Raw genomic sequence first — 24366 nt, 5'->3', positions numbered from 1 at the left:
AGCCCATAGAAAAATAGTGTTATATAAATTATGTCATAATTAAAAAATATTATATTTCTTGAATAAGCAATTTATTGCAAGCTTTTGTTAATATTTCATATTTTCTTTAATACATAAGCATTTTATATCATGCTCATCTATAAGATTCAACAGAACATAATATGGAATATTAAATTGTAACATCCGATCTAGCATACTAAAGATTATTACATGTGGTGCAAATTAAATTTAACATTAGGTACTTAATAAAATGGCAGTATTGCAAAACATGCGTCATCCTATAATTATATTTCAAGCTATAATTGAAAATACATGTTATAGGATAGCTACAGATATACTTAATTTTTTAAGAATAGAAAAAATCTTCGTGATCTAAAGTGAAACAAAACAATATGGAGACTATTATTTTGTGTAAGTAATTTTTTTTTATGTTATTTCATATTGTAATAACCCTCTAAAATTTGTAAGACTGTACCTATAAGTATTATTTCCCCAATATAAATTAAAAATTACAGTGTCTACTGTTGTGTCAGATGAAAAAAGAAATATATATACTATTACGTGAAGAAGCAACTTTACATTTATTGGATTATTACATAAATATTACGATTATAGACTTACAATATGGAATATTTTTTTTCAAATATGCCTAATTCTTTGTAGATAATTTTGGAAGATGGTAGGTATGTAGATAAACTTATGCTCATCGCGATATAGATACCTAAGCCATTTGTTTTAATATTTTATTTGCCTTATACAATGACAAAAAAATATAAGTTATATAAAGTCATTCACAATCTTTTCTTTTCATTAAAATAAATGATTTCTTTTTTAAGATTGCGTGGACATGACTTACGGTTTTATTTTTAATATGCTAAACAAGCACCAACCTTTTTTTCAATATAATGAACATTACATTGAATATTAATAAAAAAAAATTGTATATAATATACTGTATACAACTGCAATATAAGCCGTTGACATACCGCCTCATCAATGTGATGGAACCGAATCAATCATCATCATAGTGTATTAGTAATTCTCTTAAACTTAGGTACGTATTTGTTCATCTTTAGACTGAATGCATCAGGCTTCATTTGCATTTCCATAAATTGAAAGTATTAGGGTAGAATACAATTAACTTTTAAATAATGCTGCCGCTGTACAAAAATATCATACACATCTCTTCAAATTACAAACATTTGTACTATACGATCTCGTAGTCTAATACATGTATTCACACTTACAATTAAGTGATTCATTTTATCACAGTTTCTCGATCCACTCAAATATCTCAATAAGAGATGACTACACACAACGTATCGTCAACACTGAAAACGATTATCAGTGTAAATACAGCTGGACCCCGTATTAAGAAACTTAAGAGTTTACAAATTGTTCGGATCCGACAGGAGGTTCTTCTGGCATTCATTAAAAGTTATGTAAGCGAATCATTGAATTATAATATAATATAGATACATATTATGTATCTACAATGATAGTTATTTGCCAAAATGGAGTGTCCACACCAGTATGTAGGGTCTGGCCACGCTTCGTGCAACGCATTGATGTAAACAATGCCACACTATTGCGAAATGGAAGATCTTAGAAGAATAACATAAAAGAGAAAACACAAAATTTTTTCATTCCTACAATTTCTCTGTGTGGCTGTGTTTCAATGTTTCTTAGACATTTATAACCACAATGGATTATTAGTGTTTGTAATGCTGCATACTGAATTGTAGGCAATACAATTAAATGCTCATGCAAAATAGCATGCAATCAATTCTGGACATCTATGAAATATTTTGAGTTTACTACCGGTGCGAATGTGAATGTCACAAACAACAACCATTGTACATCACGGCACAAAACGTACATCCTCTTCTACAATCACCCTTCTCAACCATTTAACTCAGGAGACTCCTGCCTTTCACGAGTAAATTATTTCCAAAAGTTATATTTGTTCCTTCATCGTTCATTCTTTATGACAATTATTATAAATTTCACGCTTCGACCGATCATTTGATGCTTTTTTAGATATTTCCATTTTTTTTTTACTTTGATGACGTATTTATTTAAAGTTTGGTAATTTATCAATTTTGGTTCTGTGACTATGTTATACAATAATGATGATTAAATATTATAAATGCTGCTAAATTTTAACATAAAATGTACCTTTTCTATTCCCCTGTAGTTGTTGTAAATGTGATTTGATTAATGAATAATTTATTATTGATAGTTTAGCTGGTATACCATTGTTTGCTAGCCAATTGGACATTTCTCGTCACAATGAATGAAATCATGTTTGTGTATTTCAAAATGAATTATTACTGTCCACTTCAAATAATCATTTTTAAATCAACCTGTTTCATTTATTTAATTTTGTTACCCATTCTGAAAAAAATTTAAAAACAATATTGATTTTTTTAAAGGAAGTGATCTCTCAGAATTATATTAATCAATAGAAGTTTAATTCAACCACCATGAGCTTAATTAATTATTACTATTAAAACTACTTCAGATTGTTTTATCCGTAATAATTACATAACTTTACTGTAATCAATGATCAATAACTAGTTTTATTATTGATTCATGTTTATAATTTACAACACGTTAGCAGTATACACTCATACATTCATGTCCTTTCTATTCTGATTTACCTGGGAGTTAAACCGTATTTATGTTACATATCGAAAAAATTTAAATATATTAGAATGGTTGCTTTGAGATCAAACAGAAAGTTATCCCCTGTCCTCTTCATTTCCGCTCTCTTCTGATGAAGCTCTATCGGCGGCCGAAAGAGCGACTCGTGCATATTCATCAGTGTCAATGCTCTTGCAGAAATGTATCGCATATCTGGAAACAATCAAATTTGAAGGGTAAAGGAATAATCGTCAACTTAACAATGGGTTATTCAGGAGTTGGCTTGTGACATTTTTCGGTATACGTCACTCTACCGGCAGTTTTGCCGTACTGTGTGTAAAAAGCTTTAGCCTCAAAAATTTGCTTTTGCAAAAATATGATATGAACATAATATAATAAATATTATCTGAGGCATTTGACTTATCATGGTAAATACAGAGAGCAAAATGTATCATATAATATATTACATATCATAGTTTGCAATTGACTTATAAATTTCAATAGACAATTTAATGAATATATTTTATGAAATAATGTTATGAATTAATAAAATTAGAAGTGTAATGCAAATAGTGAGAAAAGGATAATTAGATAACAATGGACATCTGATGTGCTAAAATATAGTTTCATTCCCAATTTCAAATAAAATCGTTTACAATAATAAATACCCATTTATCATTTAGTGTACTTTACATTATCATGAAAATATGTTAATTTCTATTATGAGAAAAGTTAGGACATAATAATGACATATCCTCTTTAATATGGTTTTAATAAATTTTAATGACACCACAATGTTAACTTAAATAGTGGAATTATTGTAATTTTTTAGTTATGCATATAAAGTATTGATTGAATTTTTGTTTTTTTCAATGTCTTCGTTTTATTATCTTTAAAAATATTTAATGAAAGGCAGTGAAGTCAAAATAGCCAAAAACGCAGTTCCGATCTCTTCCGTAGGAGGTGGCGATATACATTTTTCCTGCCGAGATTGTTCAGACTAAGCTTCCGAAGATATCCCAAAATCTTTATTTTTGAACTTTACAGTGCGTGTGGGCCCTTAATTTGGCAACATTCACATCTTAATTAGAATAATATGGCACCCATTAGAAAATAAAGAAAAAAGTATTCCATAAATATGTTAATATGCCAAATACTGACCTGAGTTTTTCCCGGAGTACAATCTTGCAGGAGTACCTAGGCATCTTGAGCAGAAAGAAACAAGTGTAACTCTCAGGCAGGAAGTGGTCAGGCGGCTGGTATTTATCCAACACCTGCAGCACGAAGTCGCGCCCACGGAAGTCGGCCTGAGAGCGTGGTAGTCGCGTGCGCCCCCACACAAATCGCAGGAACAGCGCCCTCTCCGCACTGCTCAGTTCTTCCATCACTTCCCAGAACCACTGCACCAGTGGGGACGTGGCTTCCACTCCTGCACATGATCATTATGTAAAACTGTCATCACTATCCATAGTAGTGGCACATAACTCGTGTGTCGTTTCGACTAAAATTTATAGCATATTATACCGTGTCCACATTGGTAACAAGTTGCTGGCAACCTCATTAAATTTTGGGATAATTATCATAATTTCTTACGTAATAATTTCTTAAGAAATTATTTGTTGCTAATGTGGAGACGGTTTTATGATAATAATTATCAAAACCAGGTTTTCAGTGAATCTTGATAAAATGTTGTTATCTGTCAATTACAAATTTGAAGTTTATTATGCTGCACCAGATATCATTGATACGGTAACAATGATTGGAGCAAATAATGAAATGGCATCTCTCCACGCAAAACACTTGCGTCGACTTATACACTTACTACATATTGACACTTGTTCAATGTGTGACATACAAACCTATAGGATCGAAAATTAGATGAATATACATAACTAACATGACTTGTATTAAAAAGCTTGTCTTTACTAAAATTTTGTAGTTAATTTATTTTATAAAACTGTGTACCGCAACCAATATCCAGAAGCGATGCAAATTGTTCGAAAAATGTAATAATTCCAGATATTGTTTTTAAACAGCATCTATCTCACCTTTACACTCCGTAATTACACCAATTCTTACGTTAATTACTACCAATTAGCTATTTGCCTGATAGAAAGAATTAAAAATCAGGAAGATAATATAGAAAAATGGAGAAATGAGATCTGATTGAATGAGGTTAGTTGCAGTAACGTCGAGCTAGGATAAGTGTAGCAAATTAAGGAATGAGTGCAAATTATACAACATTTGAGAGTAGATTCCGTGGAAATTTTTAACGCTAATGATATTATTTATATTTGTATATCATAATTTAAACTTGCGAGATAATGTAGTAGATAAATTGTGTAATATTTGAGACTAAAAATATAATGGAGCAGCACTTTTACTAGATACCTATATTTAGTGTTATTTGATTACATGATTTGAGAAACTGCATGGAGAATAGCCGGCCAGCTCATTCCACCAATGCTTTTTTTTCCTTCTTTTTCTGGATGCAAGAAAATATTTACACACAAAGAGCACTGCAAGACAAAGAAGATTGAAAAATATAAAAGATGAAAATAGAAGAATATTATCATAATTTTACAACAACTTATAATAAGTATAATATCAAAATGATGTATTTTGGAAGAAATATAATAAAATAAAGAGAGATGTGGTGGTCATTTTGCACAACTCAACATGAATATTTGTGCTCTTGCGAATATGAGAAAAAATGATCTTTAATAAAATTTACTGACCTTTGTAAGTGGCAAGGGACCTCAGTGCGTTGAGCGGTATATCGGGAGAACCGCAAACCATGGCTTCCAGTTCAGAAGCACTGAATAGGGCGAGGAGGGGTGCCGGCACGACGCGGGATGCCCCGTCTCTCACTGCCGCAGCTTGCTCATCAAACTCATGCAGTCTGCGCATTCAAAACAATAGTTGTACAAAATATGATTAGCCATTAATACTGCTAAGTGTACCTATTATATAATCTGCTAACCCTTACATATTAGGAATTTTGAAGGCAGTTCTGTACTTAAGGACGCTACTTGTACAAAAGCAGTAATGTCATCTGTCAGAAGTGAGACATCAGTTTGAGGGTAAAACGTCATTGATACGGCAATTGGCAATAGTATGTATATTGTCTGTGGCAACTATGTCTGTCGCTGTTCCACTTGCTGCGGTCCAACGTTTAACTTTATGGGGCTAAATGTGAAAGAAGTCATTTTTAAATTAGGGTAACTATATAACCAAAATATAGTTTTAAGATTTACTTTATTATGATACAATGTAACATTGTACAATGAATGAATAAACTATTAACTGACCGATAATTGAGTGCAAGCGAAACATATTCATGTCTATTCTCAGGAGTGATACGGCGATATCTTCGCGACAGTGGTATCTCTCGACCGGAGGCCGATGGAGTGGAGAATGGCAACTCTAGTGATCGGAACTCCTGGAAAATGAAATGTGCAATAAATTATCAGATGAACCTATTATGTGACAAGGAACATTTTTGGTTTATCAAATTGAAATTTTCATCAGTGAAATATAATGTAGAAATAATACTCACAGCTTGATCGGGGTTCATGTCTCTTATACAGAGCAGAGCAGGCAGAAAGCCAGCATCCACTTCCGCGAGATCTGTCGGACGGAGTGTCTGTCCGCCCAATTGACGCCATACGCCTTCCGCCAGGTGCAGCCCCAGAGGGGATCCCGTTCGGATGGCTATTCCCATCAGCACACCTACAAATCATTAAAATTCAGGACATCACAATTTGCACTCAAATATTTCATATTATTGAAGAAAGTTTAATCTGAGTATAATCACATCTATAAATGGATGTCAAGAGTTAGATTTCATCTCACCTTGTTGAATAAAATCTAAACATGATAAAAATTTATTTATACCTATTTAAATACCTTACAAAATAATGTTATATTATTTTATTACAATAATATAAGCAAATCAATGAAACCGAGAATACGAAAGGCACGAAGACATTGATAATTGGAATATTAGTTAAACTTGGAATTACCAAAATTTAATTATACTCTAGTAACAAGTTACCTACCTAAAAATCTGAACATGTTGAGATTGAGCACGGAGGCAGCCGCAGGATCTAACAGTAGGCAATCCCTGGAAGCGCCTGCGTCCGCTCTCCCATTAGGCGTCCTCACCAATAAAGAAGCGGCACCGCACTGAAGTTCTTCGCACATCTCCGCAATCGATTCACTGTAACCTCCCCCACAATCGTCTACACTTTCGCCTAGTGGTGGAGTAAGAAAAAAGGAAACAATATTATATGAATTGAATGAAATTCCTGAAAACTAAAAAAAGTCATCCTAATTAGATAGTTTGCAGAAAATTTATCGCCCAGACAATTGATTGCTGATGAAAATCAATGATCAATTTTATTGATCATTGATTTTGACATTGTGTGACAGTGATCACAGAATGTGTAAATTTTTTCATCTCGGTGCTATAGAGATGATTGTGTAGTATACGGTCATCTCTTTCCAATAGAAAGCTCACGGCGAACTGAGCTACGGTGAAATGTAATATGTACAATTTACATGTAACCGTTCAAACACTTGTGAAGATCAGAAAGATGATTTCTGAAAGTTATAGGTGTCAGCATGCAGCAAAAATACGTTTCAGAAACCTACATCAAAATCTCCCTCTTCAAAGCATTATGTACTTGAGTACTGTGAAATCTTTAAGAATGTCTTTCCAAAACTTGGAAACATGGATATACCCAATGTTCATTAATGATTTCAACGTGAACAACTACGATCTCAATAAATACTTCAGTCAACATTTCCAACTTAGCTGCATTCAGCGTCAACTATCTACTCTAGGTAACACTTGTATAGATCTAACATTTGTAAGAAATAACGGTCATTTTATTTGTCTAGCTATGGATTAGATTGAATTGAATTCAAGATACAGCATTAAATGTTACTGTGTATTGAAAAATTGATAGTGAACTCACCAACAAATTTAACTTTCCAGACGCGATGCGGCAGGGACAAAGCTTCTTGGGTCAAAAGCGGTAGACGCTGCACCATCTGAGCGAACACAGTTTTAGCAGCGGCTGATGATGAAGGGGCTCCAGTCTTCTGACCACGCCCTCCGCGACCACCTCCTAACCGTCGGAGCTCCACCACCGGTCCGTGCTGGCGATCCCGGACCATGGTTGACATCACCACCTGACAGAGTTTCAATATTTTTAACCACAATACAACTGGGTGTTATATACATATTTAGGTTTACTTAAGCTTAGGTCCACACAATGTGTTTGACACAATACGTTGTCCGCAATTAAAAAAGTAAGGAAAAATATTTAGCATTACATTGAACACTTTTAATTTAGTGACTGTATTGCAATGACATGTCATGTATCCCATCTCTTATTAAAAGCTGTCTTAAAGTAAAGGGTTATCTAAGTTCTGTTATGAATTTTTTTTTTAAATAAAACACACGTATCGTAAGTTTTTTGCGGGTTACTGCCAAAAGTCTCGAAATCATGTTATGGAGTAATTGCACTTAGAAATTTGATATGCCCTCTAAAAACAGGCATAATGCTAATTTCATTGTGCTTTATGTGCATGTTCTATACATTGGATGACCTTGGTTTTTTTTTCTAGCATGCATATTTATACGAGGGTTGTCCATAAAATAAGATCTCCAAGGCGCTGGAGTCGCGAGGAACGCTTCCGGCAACACTGGCGTGTAGCTTGGTTCCCCGTCTACAAATCCCCACCACTGCGAGCTGTCTACGATGCTTAGTCTTGATTTGGTAACCGTTCACGATGGGAGCTTCCACTCGCCACTACTGCCGGTGTGAGTTACGTTCTGTTATTCGTTTTTTGTGTGCTAAGGACACTACACCTATAGAAATTTATCGACAGTTATGTGAAGTGTATGGACATCAAAAACGTGTGAAAATGGTGCAGAAAGTTTAAAAACGGACGTACAGACGTCCATGATAAACAGCGTGCCGGACGGCCATCGGTTTCAGACGAAATGAATGCAAAAGTGGAGAGGGTAATGCTTGAAGATCGACGGGTGACAATTCGGGAGCTGTGCAAATTGATCCCTGATTGACAAGATTTTGACAGAAAATTTGCATTATCACAAGGTGTGTGCAAGGTGGGTCCCCAAAATGCTCACCAAAGGCAACGAGTTGAAACGGCCCGCGAATTCCTTGATTGCGACGCAGAAGAGGGCGGGGAATTTTTGGATTCAATTGTCACTGGCGACGAAACCTGGGTACATTACACCAGAGACAAAAGGACAGTCCCATCAGTGGCGGCATTCAGGATCGCCGAAGCCGCGAAAGTTTAAACAAACATTGTCTGCCGGCAAAGTGATGGCGACTGTGTTTTAGAATAGGAAAGGGATATTGTTGTGCGAGTTCATGCCTACCGGGACAATAATAAGCGCTGATCGCTAATGTAAAACTTTGAAGAATCTTCGCCGTGCAATTCAAAACAAAAGAAGGGGCATGTTGCCGAAGGGAGTGCGTATTCATCAGGACAACGCTTGTCCCCACACCGTCCACGCAACAACCGACCTCATCAACCAATTTGGATGGGATAACGTCACACACCCCCCCCCCTACAGCCCAGATCTAGCACCAAGGTCGTACGCTAGACCTGCACGCGGTGGCAGGAGAGTTCTATGACATGGGTATATGAAAAAAGCTACACCGCATGCAAAAATGCATCGATCGCAACGGGGATTATGTAGAATGTATAAAATAGTAGAAAGTTCAGGCTTTCCAACAATGTATAATTCAATGTAAATAAACGTGTTTTTCTTTGTGAAAAAAAATTGGAGACCTTATTCTACGGACCGCCCTCGTAATATATAGACACATAATCCGTTGTTCACTCTAAATACCTAAATTATTGGCTTTTGACAGCAACCCCACGAATATTTTGGTACTGTGATGGCAGACGGTTATAACTGCAGTTTTTTTCACATTTTAAGTTTCCTTGCATAATATGTTCCAAATTGTACACTCTTTGATGTGGCACAATATTAGAGCTGCAACTCTATTGGTCAAAAAGTAATGTTAAAAGATATCTGCATCTGACCAAGTGTGAAAAAGATTGATATGAAAATAAGATAAAAATGCAAGATAACAATAAAACTTCAATCTCAGTAAAAGAATGATTAAAGGTTTGTGTGGGGCTGCTAATTTCGCTTATTTTGACATAAAATACTTTAAAATATCTTATTAACTAACTTGTCAGACTGATTTCAAAACTTTGCTTTTGCTCTCCCGTAAAATTGTGTATACAGCAGTTATAACCGTTTGCCATCACAGTACCGATTTATTCAATCATAATTTGGTCTTTGCAATTACACATGGAATAAAATATCATTCAAATGACCTCCCGGGCCATCTTGCAGCTCACGATCCGCTTAAGCCAATTTTCGATGACTTTTTCACACATTTCGGGCTCTATCTCGGACTTTCAATGAATTACTGATAAAATATTTTGTGAAATCAGGTATACGGCTAAATTTAACTAAAAAAGGTCTGTATCAATATAATTCACACTTATACAAGTACATACACTATGACTACTGGCAAGTCAGTCTGGTAATGGGGAGTGTCTGGGAGAATGTGCACGAAAAAATTTGCAACAGACGCCAAAGCAGCACTTCTGAGAATACCGTAAATTAGATGCATACACATGACATAAAATAAATGTATATAAATATATCATAAACCACTAAGCGGTGCCGCTGAATGATGCTGCTGTAACACTAATGTGTGAGGTAAATAAAAATGACCATTAATATTCAGTATGAAGACATAATACGAACCTTGCGGAAAGCTGCTTCCTTTGCATGGTACGGGAGAAGAGACCGCATCTTTTCGATAGTCTTTGGAGTGAGCATAGAGAGAGCAGGAATGATCAATTCTGCCGCTTGATGTAATAACACCTAAAAGTGAAAAAAAATATATAGGTAGGTACATATATAAATTTATTAATTGAATTTGTATTTTAAAATCATTAAATAGATGATTGTGTTCCTTACCAGTCTATTATGTAAGGCGGCCGCTGGCAACTGATGGAGCAGATGCAATTCCAGCGGTGGAGTGGCGGGGGCACGAGGAGCGCGAGCAGCTTCGCGGCACAGCGCCACCGTGTGAGCCGACCCACACGCCACCATGCTGATCTTCTTTCCCTGAGTATTGAGAAACCTAATTACTTCTCTAGTCTTCCTATCTATAAAGTTTGTGTCATAGATTTCAAAAATTTTCAAAAGGTTCAAATTGCTCTCCTGTTACCCCAAACACTACACGTATATTCTGATAGTTCAGAGAGGATCTATTACCCTATTTTCCCACGATGATCGAGCGGTTACCATGTTGGCTTATAATGTTATGGGTCCCCGATTTGAATCCTGGATTTAGCAAAATTCACATGTTGCTTTTCAATGTGTGTTTGGATCCAGAGTATGCAGGAGTAATAGGTTGAGCAATTGGCTAACATCCATTTCTCGTAAAAACAAAAATCTCTTAATACATCCTCCACCATGTGGAGGCCAATATGACCTTCTTAGGATCGAACAAAATTATGACAATTTTACGTGAATGAGTGGAGACACTCTGTAGTGTAAGTGATATAATAAGGAATTCTTGCCTGAGAATCATCATTTATAAATTAAGGGAAGTGAAATGTTTGAAATAATATGGTCCCAGTTTTGAAATACAGAAATACATTACCTGCAAAGCGAGGACTGGTCTAGGCCGTTGAGCGGCAGCCGTCGTGCCATCTCCCAGTTGACCTTCATCATTATCTCCCCAAGTAAAAACTTCGCCTGAGTCACTGCACGCCACGCAATGAAGCGAACCTGACAACATTTACACTAATTAAAACGCTATTACATATTGTGCAATCTTAAAACCATGTTTATATGTAGCCACCAATATAGAACAATAGAATCTTGGAAGTGTGATATTACCAGTCGCAATGGAGACAATTCTGTGCCCTTGCAGTGCCAACACTTTTCGTGGTCTTCTTACATGATCTGCACTGCCATGGCCCAATCTGTGGTAATCACCTTTACCCCTGTGAATAAAAAAAAATATATCACACCAAATAGTGAAAAGGCAAAAAATTGAAATAAAAATCGTTAATATCAAAATATTAAATTTATTATGGTCAAGCAGTAATTAATTTTCAATGTTACCATGTATAGACACTGCCTGAACGAGTGAGAGCGACAGAGAATTGGGAACCGCACTCCACTCGTGCCACCCCGAGTCCCGCTAAGGATTCAATCCGCAGTGGAAACTTGCAATTGTCCGACCCACCACGACCTACAAATTATTGAAGCATAAATAATATGTGCGAATGAGCACTTCTAAAGATGAATACATAGATATTTAAAATCTAGCTAATGTGGCATCCAATCACTTATATCTAGTGTTATCTATATAATAATGCATCAGAAATGGATGAAAAATAATGCATGGTGAGGAATTTAGTTTTTGTGATATAGCATCCCTGTTTTACTTTTAAAATTGAAAACTGTCTAAACACCAGCAGAAATTCAAAATAGCCGTCAATGTACATGATGTCGTCCTTCTCTCAAATGCCCGAGCCCAATCAAGTCGCTCTATAGACTATTCCGTACAACATATTTTAAGTGTAACCTAACCATGTAAATTGTCGTATTTCTATGATAAGGAAGTAAAATTCTTAACCCCATGTGTCAGTTTTAAATTATAATTTATTATAAGTTATCATGTGTGCTTTGTTATAACTGTCAAATCCCTGTAAAAAAATATTTGTGGGCAGTTGTAGAAACCATTTTGTACCTAACTTCGGTTGAAATCAAGCTTGGCGGCTCTCTGCCTAATGGAATATAATCAGTGGGGAGGTTACACTACGTAGACCTATTGGGTGGGCATTTAGGTATAGGTTTGCTTACCGAGTTTCCCATAGTCTCCGTCTCCCCACGACCAGACATTATCATCATCGGTGACACAGAGAGTCTGAGCATCACCAGAACCGCATGCCACATCTACTACTCTGTACCCAGCTAATGCATCCACCTAACATAAAAAGAATTAAACATTATCCAGTGACATGCTCTTCATGAAGAATCATGCATCCATCTTAAAAAGTTTAACATAATATTCACTCTATAGTACGTTTGAAGTTATCCTGTAAATTAACATGCGACGTTTTTTTATCATAGGTACTCTTTAAAAATCCTGTAATTCGTATAAATTGTATATAATTCAGAAAAGAGTCAATATCAATGACATTGCATTCATTTGTTCACTGTCTACATACACGTTTTTGCTAAGACTTCAAAAAAAGCAGTGAATCACCTTACTGTTTTTGTTAATTAGTTTAAAATATTTGAACGATAGGCTCTAATCTAAGAAAAAAGGTCTATTTACAAGTTTAGGTGACAGTTGATCCTCAGAATCCCCGTGGCCTAATCGACCGTAGCGTCCTTTGCCCCAAGTGTAAAGCTGACCGGCTCCAGTGATGCATGCGGAGTGGGCGCCCCCGCAAGCCACGTGAGTCACTTCCACTCCCACCAGAGATGCTATCAGTTTTGGCCGGTCATATTGACTGCAAACAGATAGTATATAAATTAGTACACAATGGGCCAATTTTTTCTATTATGTCATCTTCATCATGTTATATTGCATGTTGAATGTATTAATTAAAGTAAATAATGAAATATCTTGAATTTAATAACTGTAGCAACTCTTTACAATTTTATTATATCTTAGCTGCAGATGTCTGCTAAATAAACATCCCCTCACTCTTTCACGTACGTATCTATCCACATACATAATATTCCTCCATCCTTTACACTAGATACGTTATTTTGAAATCGCACGTTGTAGAATACGTACTGCTAAATTGTGTTATGTAATATGTAAATATTTATACAGAAATTTTAAACTTACATTCGATTTCCGTGTCCTAATTTCCCATCTTCCCCTTCACCCCAACTGTAAACTGCGCCTTCTGCTGTCAACGCGAGGCAATGCTTGCCGCCAGAATTACAAGCAACCTAAACAGGTTGAGCAATAACAAACAGGTATATGTATTTCCCAGGTACGATATAAAAATTTACATAAATATTTGTGTCTGAAGTTATGATACTAATCATATTATTATCGTCTTCTCTTGGTGCAGTCTTCTATCGAAGGTTGGCGAGCAAAATGCACTTTATCTTCCTATTCTAGGCTAGTCGCATCAGATAACTGAAAACCTTGCACATTGAACCATTTACGGAAGTCACATAGTCAAGAAAACTATTCCCCGCATTACAAGTTGGAGTATATAGTATTCCTCAATGTGAAAAATATGGCCTAAGTGTACAGCTTTTCTAAATTATTATATTTTTATAATATTCTAGGTTTCAATGAGATAAATAATACAGAAAAAGAAACTTCCAATAGGTACCTTAGTTATAAAAACGTGCTGAATGGATTCTAGAAGAGTTGGCACAAGGACAGAATCAGTTCCACCAATTCCAAGTCTACCTCCAGCTCCATATCCTAAAAATAAAAAAAATATATACATATGTCTATATCATTTTAGTCGAAAGAGCAGAAGTATAAAATATTTTTTTAATATTTAACCTTGCCTATTCTGTGATGTTAAGTTACACAGATTCATAAATACATGATATTTCAGTTAATTTCATTATATTTCATATTTTAGCTATTCCTAGAAATATCGACACAAAACAAATCGGAAATAATTATGGAGGATAAATCTATATAATATGTTACCAAAACTGACATATTTATTAATACATTAGTACCTCTATTATCCGGACTAATTGGGGATGACGGTAATCCGGATAATCGAAAAAATAATAAAACATCTATCTCTATCTTCCAGGATTTAAACCTTTTTCCAGCAATTTTTGAAAAATTAACTTTTATGACTACAGTACACTCTCAGTAATCCGTCGCTCGATTTTCCGACAACTACTATAATCCAGCGTTATTTTTACTAGTTGAAAGCACAAAATCAAGCTATATAATTTGCCGGTATTCGATTGTCAAATTCAGTAGTCCGCCGCGTACAAGTATACAACGCAGATGAGACAGGTTTATTTTGGAAACTTCTTCGTAAAACGTACGTTCATCGCGAAGAAAGTAATGTACCAGGGAGGAAAGTGCCCAAGGACTGCATCACAATTCGAGTGCTTAAAGTCAGACAACGTTATCTACAAAAAGTCTTTTTTTTTTTTTTTGAGATAACGTTATTTAACATTTACGGCTACATGATAGTCAAACAACGTTATGTCAATATTTTCTAATTTCTTATTAAATCGTCAGTAAAGTTTAACGCTAATTACATAAGTTACCCTTGTTTTCATATTTTTTAAAAACTATCTCTATAAATTTTAACGTCATCATAAGCAAGATAAATGTACAATACACAATAAATTATAAAATATTAACATTAGGTTTTAAATAAACATTTCCCTTGTTGAGTTACAAGAATCTAAAATAACGATTTTTGGCTCTCCTGTAAAGTTGCACTTTTGTAGATAGTGTTGTTTGACACTAAGCCCTCGAATTATGCCGTGCTCCAATGCAACCGAGACACATAAACTGAAGTTTTTGGTCATAGGGAAAGCCAGGAATCTTAAGCCTATCAAGAATAATATCTGCCTTACTGAACAATTGAGTGTATGAAGTGATTTACTGTTTAATATTTAGTTAATAAACTTGGTTTATAAATATATATAATTTAGTAAATACTTGATTTTGATTATAAATAAAACCGTAACTTGCTAGTACAAATTTCTCAAAAAATAAACTATTTTTACAAAATACATGTTTTAATTTTTACCATATTTTGTATGTTTGCATTATAATCCGCCGCTTTCACTGATTGGACACTTGTCTGGTTTTTGGGGTACTACTACTCATAATATGATATAATTATACTATGGTAACACAATACAATGACACAAGACGGAAAGGAATTTAATAGCATAATAAAAAAAAGGTTAAATAGCTCACCAGTGGCATAGAGTTTTCCATCATGTGTGACTGCCAGCAGTGTTTGTTCACCGCCCAGTAATCGCGCAGGCCGAAGGGCGGAGAGGGCTTCGCAGGGTGCGGGCACTTTAACTTTTGCGCCTTCCACACCACCCAGCTGACCACGGTGATTGTGCCCCCACCCAAATACCACCCCACCGCCTCCGCCCCACCACATCGACCAGTCTTGCGGGCGCCTAATGATACATACAAAAAAATATATCATCATCTATGACCTATGTGGTATGTTACACAAGTATTGTATACTAATTTGCAAATTTTTTAAATAGTAATAAACTAAATTATGATTTTTGCTCCTGAGTGAGCATATAATATATGCAGGAGCAAACATCCATATATATATAGATATATTTTTCACATGGGTCACCAAAGATATTGAATAAAACCTTCTTCTAAAGAGATGAAGCCTCAATGTATGAAACTGAAGAAAAAAAGACCTCTGTTCTTCGAATTTTTCTACAAACTGACTAAGCTGTTTGAGAAGATTAGCAGTTACATATAAAAATGGCAATTATAACAAACTGGAACATAATATGTACTTCAGTGACCACGAAATCTTCTGTAATATGCAACATCTTTGGTCTCCATAGAGTGGAGATTACATTAACAGATTTTTAAACGAGGAGTGGTTGTTAGTCATTCACCCAACTCATTGGATCCTTGCACTGGAATAAATGCACGTTGATATGCATGTTTTTTGGTGGAGTATATAACATACGCGTTCAGATATGGGTGCCCTACTAACTAGGACACCGCAATTGTAAATTTGAAAATAACTTTATGGATTATTGTCATTTCTTATTTTGTCTTTCCACGATATTTTAAGCATATATCTCAAACTGCAAGACGCTTTAGGCATAAACAACAAGACTTCATAAAGGTTTTACTACAAGACAATATTGGTATAGAATATCTTCTCGTGGTGCCGTTTTCTGTCAAAGGTTGATGACAAAATTGCACTACATCTCTCTATTGTGGGACAATCGTATGAGCTCACCGAATGCCGGACATTCAGTTACGGAATTTAAACAAATGCAATCAATGCTAGAAATACATTACCATAACATCACGTGAGCTCCTATTATGCTAGAACCATCAGGACATTCAATAATAAAAACTGGAGTGGTGTGATACATGTGAGGTGACCTTAGTGTGGTTCTAGTACTTTTGGCAGATTTTGCCGACTGACACTATTCGTTTTCGGCTCAAATGGGAGCATCCATCTGATAACATTAAATGACATTGCGCAGTTTTTGCCCGTGGCACGAGCTTACCGTGAGTTCAACAGTGCTCATGTGATGTGTTTATAGTGTAATGCACACCTAAGTATGGAAAGGCATTATATATAGAACAATCTTAGATATTCGTCAAATGTCTATGATAAGCACGCACTTATTAAGCCACTGTAGCAACTGTTCATCGTGTTGCCTCGTAAAGACAGAATGGTCTTCCCAAGAGGGAGAGGCTGAGGGAGAGCATTCTTCACTAGTTGTACTCCCATCTGAACTAGTACCGCCTCCTACTTCAGCTACTCTCTTGCTCACTTCTAGGCAGAATGCATTTGGCAATTGGGTTCTGAAATACAAAATAAACATAGAATATTATTTATTATGTTGCAGAAGATTAAAGAAAGGTATTGATGAAAACTTTCTTCAATTAATTAAGATGAATGTGTTAAAAAAATTACTATGACCAATGTTTAAATTAGCTGTAAATCATTTTGCATTGCAGCTTCATTAGGTATTCATTAATCATACATGAAAATGCATGAGATGTTTTCAAATTATGTGTGTTCAATATATAAAATGTTACATTCTCAAATCTTATGAATTATTCGTTGAATAAAAGAAATACATAGTTTATTAAAAACGTTTTTTATACAATGAACCATTATTATTTAAATGAACAATCACGTAAGATCACAAATAATAATACGCAAGATTTTATTAACAAAACCAACATGTAGAATATTAACTTTTCTATAGTTACCAATTATATTCAACTGTATTAAAATATTATCATCATTTTAGAATTATTACTATCGTAATACAAGAAGTTTGGTATGAATCTCTCTTTCCACAGCTCAAAGGGAAAAAGTAAAAACAAATATATGCTATTTCCGAATAATTATCAATTGCAGAACCCTGCTTCGAAAATAATATCATGCAGATCAATAGTTACCTATTAATGAGAGCTTCAGTCGTCCTTAGGATAAGGCAGTATCTTCGGAACCATGCCCACCGTGCTGCATCCCCTCCGGTGCATACTTGACAATCCAATTTAAGATGACAGGCAAGCGCTGTAAGTTCCTGAATAATAATAAAAAAAATATCATTTAATATTCACGGTTCAACCTTTTTCAATGCCCAAAATCCACGCAATTGGCATGTTAACCATGTTGCCATAGACTTTATCTCGTATTTTCCACCAAACTAGAAAGTGTGACACTTGTGGATATATGCTTTAAAAATTAGTTCAAACCTTTAGGTAGAGATATCAGGCAACGCAACAAATCATAAAAATGTAAAAGTAAAACACAAGGAAGTATATTTTTGAAAAGAACACTCGATATTCAGTCGTTTGAATCGCGCGCCATTAAAAATACGGGCGTACTCGATTTGTCGCCAGGGCTATCAAAAATAAACATTGTTTTGCAGCGTATCACACAGCTGGTAAATTTTAGTTTGTGTTATTTGTTGTGTTGTTGTTTACTGTTGCTTCTCAATTAAAAATAATATTTCATCAACGCACAGCTCTGCAGTAATATATTTACATTTATTTTTATGTGTAATAATTTATATTTTATATGTGCCACGAACCTGTGTTAGCCATGGTTACATGGTTGATTTTTACCTGGCGATCTTTCGACGGGCCCTTTGTAAAATGAAAAAGCCAACAGCGCCCCATAAAATTTATGGGGCGCCATCCCATACAATCGAGTAGGCCGCTAAGTCGCTTCATATAATTGTTATTTAAGGTTAATAATAATAAATTATATATTATTTTAGCCGTAGGTAATTATTTTTATTGATTTATTCTCCAAAACATCCTAATCTTAAGTGTCCACTATAGCATTGATGACGAACATTAGAAATATTTTATTTTATAGCGACGAAAATAAATATATTATGATTTAAAGCGGTAATAAAATTTGAGTTTACGACTTATAAATGTTATCTTTGAACAAGTCTAGTGTCGATGATTTTTTAGTGATTATATCTGTCATTGTAACTCTAGCAGCGTGTACTCAGCCCTGTGTATTACAAATACAAAAAGCAAACCGTGCATGTGAACTTTGGACGTCACTGCCATATTGACCGCGCTGTCATAGCTTCGATATTTTTTAGCATCTTCATTTTCTTCGATTAATTTTAGCGAGAATACCACGAATATAGTTTATTTTTTGGTGTATTTGGAATAACTGATACGTAGTTCATCTAGTAATAATATTTTTTAATTTTGAAATCGATCTATTTTAGTTATAGTGACCGTTTTAACAGATCGGTTGAAAATAAATTCATGCGAAAATGGCTCGCGTTCAAAGGGTTAAAGGAATATCCTTATTACTAAGATATACCGTATTGTCTTGAATATAACACGATATAATATAATGATATATAGCATTGTTTTTCTTTGTAGTCGAATAAAACATACAATGCTTTTTTTTACAGTTGAACTTGGTTATTACAATCACAGAAATAGCGAGATCTCGGATGTAATGAGGAAACATTCGTTGACATTTTAGTTAATGATTTTCTCCATACATTTATTCATTTTATAAAGAGTTACTTCTCGGGAATACCGAGCAAAACAGTTGATGTGTCGATTGTTTAAAAACAACATTTTCGACCCTAAACAACAAAATACGACCGGGCAGTTAACTAGAACGATGCTGCCGAGATCGGATTATGTTTATGACACTAGTTAAGTGCCTAAGTACCTAATTGGTATTTTCACCGACAACATTGAAAAAGTATCCACACATATGGTTGAAATTGCATATAAAAAATCCAAGCTATGTAAAGTCAGTAGGTACCTACCAGCGCCGGCAGCTCAGCACTTCATTACAATAAACAACTTCTTTTGTAGTTTATGAATGCCATGCTTGTTTTGGGGATTTTTACGATGGTTTTCAGATTTTTTATGTTCTATGCTTAAATAGAACGTGGCGCGAAAAATGTTATATAACGATATAACGAGTAATGCTTATAATGAGCAAATTCAGTCGGTCCCATCTTCCTCGTAATAACCAAGTTCGACTGTAGATAAAATATTTTAGTTATAAAATTATTTATATTCAGGATACTATAGTACTATGGATAGTGTGTCCAATATACAAATTTTCAACTTTTAGACAAGTTTGATTTATTGATTAGACTTGAAATGTTATGTAGTGAGTTGTAGGTAAATATACATATTCAATACAGAAACCGAACTGCTTTAGTCTAGTGCTGCATAAGATATGTCTATCGCCAGTATTGGTATTCAACATGAGTGCTGTTTTTAGTTGCCACATGGCTAAATATTACACATGCAAAAAATGCCTATTTCCAAGTAGTTAAAGTATACTCTGCAATGTTGAAAATCCACCCCATCCATATCCACAGATAAAAGAGTCGCATGTCTTGGCTTTTTCTCAACACAGATTGTGAAATATGATGTGTGAAATACATAATATGCTTAAAATTTACCCTGAGATAGTGTGAATGCATCAGATGTGTTCCCACTCTGACGAGAGGTTCTTCATAGTCGTGCTGTGATAGTAATGCGGGCGCCAGATTTCGTAATATTGTCGTATCATTTGAACCAGCAGCCACTCGCAATTTGCGAATTGCCCAAGCTCGCTGACTCCCGCCTGAAATTATTTCATATAATGCACAGACACAATATTTTCACGTATTATAAAAAATCATAGTGAAACTATTCTTACATTAATATCTGTCAATAATTTTGAATTTTTTTTATTCATGCATAATATCACCAAATTATAAAATTCATGGAGGAAAATAAAGGCTGTGGCTTACTCAAACACGGCAGCAACATGCAATGGCTAAGAGCTGCAACAAGTCTCTGAGAAAGGGGATGAGAGGGTGTCGGAGGAGTTCCCAGAAGTCGGACAGCCAAGTCGACACAAGCCCGGGACAACACGCCGCGGTCTGATCCAACATCCTGTGAAAGATACATCCAAAATCAAGAAATTCTACAATGAAGATTGATCTTAATATATGAAAGTGAGGCTAAAAAATGGTTACTAAGGCTAACAATTAAATTAGCTACAAGTCATTTTGCATTGAAGATTCATTTGTAGCAAGCTTCACATTTCGTGACTCGTCTAATTAGTATTTAGATGAAAAATCACACAAAACTGCAAATAACGGTACATAAGTAAACGACCAATGCAAAACAGGCTGCCATTTAAAAAAATATGTACACAAATAGTGCTGTCAACAAGGAGTATATTAATTTATCGAGTTACAAATTCAACCATACTAAAATCATTCTAAAATTCCCATCAAATATTATAATATAAATATTTCATATAAATCATTCTAGGTGTAGTCCAAATGATGATGAATCCATAATTTTGTATCATGAGCGAACTCAAAATTTAAAATATCTAAAGAACCCATTATGTATCTGCCAAAAATGCCAAAAAATGTGATCTTAGTTATGTTAGTTAACCACCATGTTCAATCCTAAGAGGATCGTATGGGCCTCCATGGCTTGGATGTTGTATTAACAGATTTTTTGTTTTTACAAGACATGAATGTTAGCCACTTGCTGAACCTATTAGGTCCATACTACATAAAGTCACATATTTAAAACATGTAAATTTGTCAGATCCGACAATTGAACCTGGTAACCACGATATTATAGACCGACACGTTACCGCTCGACCAACGTGGGGCATAGTCTAGCAGGTTTAAAGAAATGTATATATATGTATGAAGTAGAAAAATATAGTAAATATGTAACTCACATTGGGATTATGGTAAGCCATTATTGGATGAACTGTGAACCTCCATCCCCATCCATTTACTGACCCATCACTCGTGAAACGCCACCGAACGCAATCACCTAAAACAGTATTTCCAATTATTAACTTGCTCCTTGTTCATTATGTGATTAATACATTAGTGAAGTATTATAAATATTCTATTGTGGTATTCCATAATAATTAAGCATACCGGTGATGGGAACATCAGGTGACCAATCAGGAGGATCGCGTCCTGACCTCGTCACCACGACTCTTCCGAGTGAATCAGTCAATGTGATGGGATCATGTCTGCGTTCGGTTGAACAGCTTCTGTCAAACTCGACTCGTAATGATATGGCCCCAGGAATGCACACTTCACCTAATGGCAGAGATGAAAAATAGAATGGTTATATTTCAATTTTACTAGTTCAAACTGTTTAGTGAGAGTAGAGTAAATATCTAACCAGTGAGCGAGCAGTCATCAGGATAAGGATGGGGTGATTCTTGTACGACAGGCGTGGGAGCAGGTGGTGCAGCCCCGGCTTGCTCCAATTCAGAGACGCACGCTTCCAGAACGGCCTCTTGTACTGCCTCATTGCTGGCTGCCATTGCTACAAATACTCTCAAATTATTTTATTCAATTAAAGGAACAAAGGAAAAATTTTGCATCTTAATTTTAACAGTTATGCCAAATCGGTGTAATACTTATATCGTGGTTAAAGAATTGCTTTCATATGTTCATTGTCTTCGTAAAATTATGCATCTTCCAAACATGATTAAAGAAAACCTATTGGCCACTTTATTTTTGCAATACCATATAAAAATAGTCCAATACATACGTTTATACATTTTATCGAAGACAGCAAAAATATAAGTAAATCGCCATAAACCACTTTCACAGGAATACATTTCGAAGGTTTGGTAATGTGGACATTTAGTTTGCTAAGCATAACAACAATGGACGGAATGACATTTAAAATTCGTTAAAACGAAATTGCAATTGATAATAGTATAATTAATTTTTCAGATTTGAATGGCTACCGAGTAAAACTGCTGTGATGACAGAAGCGGCTCCGGGAACTCCTACTCTCCCTGCGATAGCCAATCGCAAGAGCTCAAGTAAAGCACGAGCTTCTGCCTCACCCAGTAGACAAGTGAAGTCGTCCAGAGACACCTATATGATCAGAAAACACATTCAGTTTTATTAGTGTAAACATTTATTTTTAACACTCTGCTGCATTTCACTATACAATAAAAATGACACTTTTACATTATTATTAAAACTTTCTCTATGACAACAATATTAACAAGGAAATGATGTAAATCTGAAACAAACTACCATACTTATTACATGTGAATAATGGATTAAGAAAAATTACCGGCGGCCTATCGGGCTGAGGACTGGGCATCGTAGCAGCAGCAACCGAAACAGCGCTTGCTGACATGCGGGCCGAGTGCCGAGATTGGCTTGCCGTTATCGAACTCACCGACCCACTCAGCGTACTACTCATGCAACTCTAGAATTTAAAAAATAAAATTTCACTTGGAATCCTGGGCAGTAGCTATAAAGTATTTTTTTTTTCAATATCATAATGAAATTCATACCGCCATAAGGTTGTGATGTTCGGCAGGAGCTTCACCTCCGCCTTCTCGAGCCGAATCAGGAGGCGCTTCTTCTTCAGGGGCACCAGCGGAAGGGGGCGGAGGGGCCGCTTCACCTTCTAGTGAACAGTGAGGCCGTAGAGCTTCCACAATCATGCATCGAGCCTGAAATATGATCACTTCATTATTGACAAATAACGAGCACATTAGTAAATTTGATTACATGGCCATCATTGATTAAAGTTAATAATGATAATATGTCAACAAAGGTCACGATCATGCAGTTGATAAAATTGGGCCACATCCAATGTGTTTGATACGTCAAACGATACACATGTCATTTCATAAATGTCCTGCAATTATTGTACACAAAATGTGTGTGCAAGAAAGACATAATATAAAAGACAATTTATGTATTAAGGACATACAAATCAATTAATAAAAGGCTTGGAAGAAAAGTCAGAGATTATATGTCTTATTTGATAGTTTTGATATACATTAATTAAGAAATTAACCTGTTGGCCAGACGCGTATAGCAAAATAATCACACACCCATTCTACAATACATTTTTTTTTGTTCATACTTGCTCCTTATGTTGATAATTTATGGAAGAAGAATTCCTGTCACTCACTAGTCTTTTTGCCAGTCGTTCCCAGGTCATCCCAGCATTCTGTAGCTTCACTGTATAAACCCTGTGGATGATATTTAGTGGCCTTTCAGGACGCTGGTAGAATATGCAGCAATACACAATTTTTTAGGACCATAATATAGTTAACTATACACTGTGATTAAACTAAACTAAGAATAGAAGAAATAAAGAAGAGTAATTTCACCTGAAGTATGTGAGCGGCGCTCAGTAGCAAAGAAAGCGCATGTTGCCTAGCACCTAAAGGCTCCAACGCCAACACTTGCTGAGACAGCGATGGACGCTCTGAACAATTTCCTCCTGACTCTTTCGGAGGAACCACCTCTTCGTTTTCATACAGACCTTAGAACCAAAACATGTGTAATTAATTTATCATTCCGTAGGACACAATTAGGTGATTCATTGGGATAATTTCTATATTATG

General features: G+C 35.3%; 1 protein-coding gene across 1 annotated transcript in view; it reads right to left on the bottom strand.

Annotated features, from left to right (window-relative positions):
* Window positions 1-1080: 1080 nt before the first annotated feature.
* Window positions 1081-24366, bottom strand: part of HERC2 (E3 ubiquitin-protein ligase HERC2) — a 71531-nt gene continuing 48245 nt past the window's right edge. Inside the window, exons 65-92 of the mRNA XM_085946474.1 lie at window positions 24130-24284; window positions 23299-23460; window positions 23073-23210; window positions 22735-22867; window positions 22158-22304; window positions 21905-22072; window positions 21697-21794; window positions 20741-20885; window positions 20408-20571; window positions 17898-18025; window positions 17109-17291; window positions 15678-15892; window positions 14098-14192; window positions 13596-13702; window positions 13074-13251; window positions 12596-12719; window positions 11852-11981; window positions 11624-11730; window positions 11385-11512; window positions 10694-10843; window positions 10478-10597; window positions 7629-7845; window positions 6708-6902; window positions 6206-6378; window positions 5958-6088; window positions 5385-5548; window positions 3808-4075; window positions 1081-2859 (exon numbers count right to left, since the gene is read on the bottom strand). Coding sequence (XP_085802600.1) covers window positions 2745-2859; window positions 3808-4075; window positions 5385-5548; window positions 5958-6088; window positions 6206-6378; window positions 6708-6902; window positions 7629-7845; window positions 10478-10597; window positions 10694-10843; window positions 11385-11512; window positions 11624-11730; window positions 11852-11981; window positions 12596-12719; window positions 13074-13251; window positions 13596-13702; window positions 14098-14192; window positions 15678-15892; window positions 17109-17291; window positions 17898-18025; window positions 20408-20571; window positions 20741-20885; window positions 21697-21794; window positions 21905-22072; window positions 22158-22304; window positions 22735-22867; window positions 23073-23210; window positions 23299-23460; window positions 24130-24284 — 4238 coding nt within the window. The 3' untranslated portion in view covers window positions 1081-2744. The remainder of the gene's footprint in view (window positions 2860-3807; window positions 4076-5384; window positions 5549-5957; window positions 6089-6205; window positions 6379-6707; window positions 6903-7628; window positions 7846-10477; window positions 10598-10693; window positions 10844-11384; window positions 11513-11623; window positions 11731-11851; window positions 11982-12595; window positions 12720-13073; window positions 13252-13595; window positions 13703-14097; window positions 14193-15677; window positions 15893-17108; window positions 17292-17897; window positions 18026-20407; window positions 20572-20740; window positions 20886-21696; window positions 21795-21904; window positions 22073-22157; window positions 22305-22734; window positions 22868-23072; window positions 23211-23298; window positions 23461-24129; window positions 24285-24366) is intronic.

Source organism: Rhyacophila brunnea, unplaced genomic scaffold (genome assembly GCF_057557595.1).
Source record: "Rhyacophila brunnea isolate RB1 unplaced genomic scaffold, BYU_Rbru_1.0 scaffold_2, whole genome shotgun sequence".
NCBI classification, from domain to species: Eukaryota; Metazoa; Arthropoda; class Insecta; order Trichoptera; family Rhyacophilidae; genus Rhyacophila; species Rhyacophila brunnea.
Note: the sequence above shows the minus strand (reverse complement) of the source record. Positions and strands in the feature narration are given on the sequence as shown.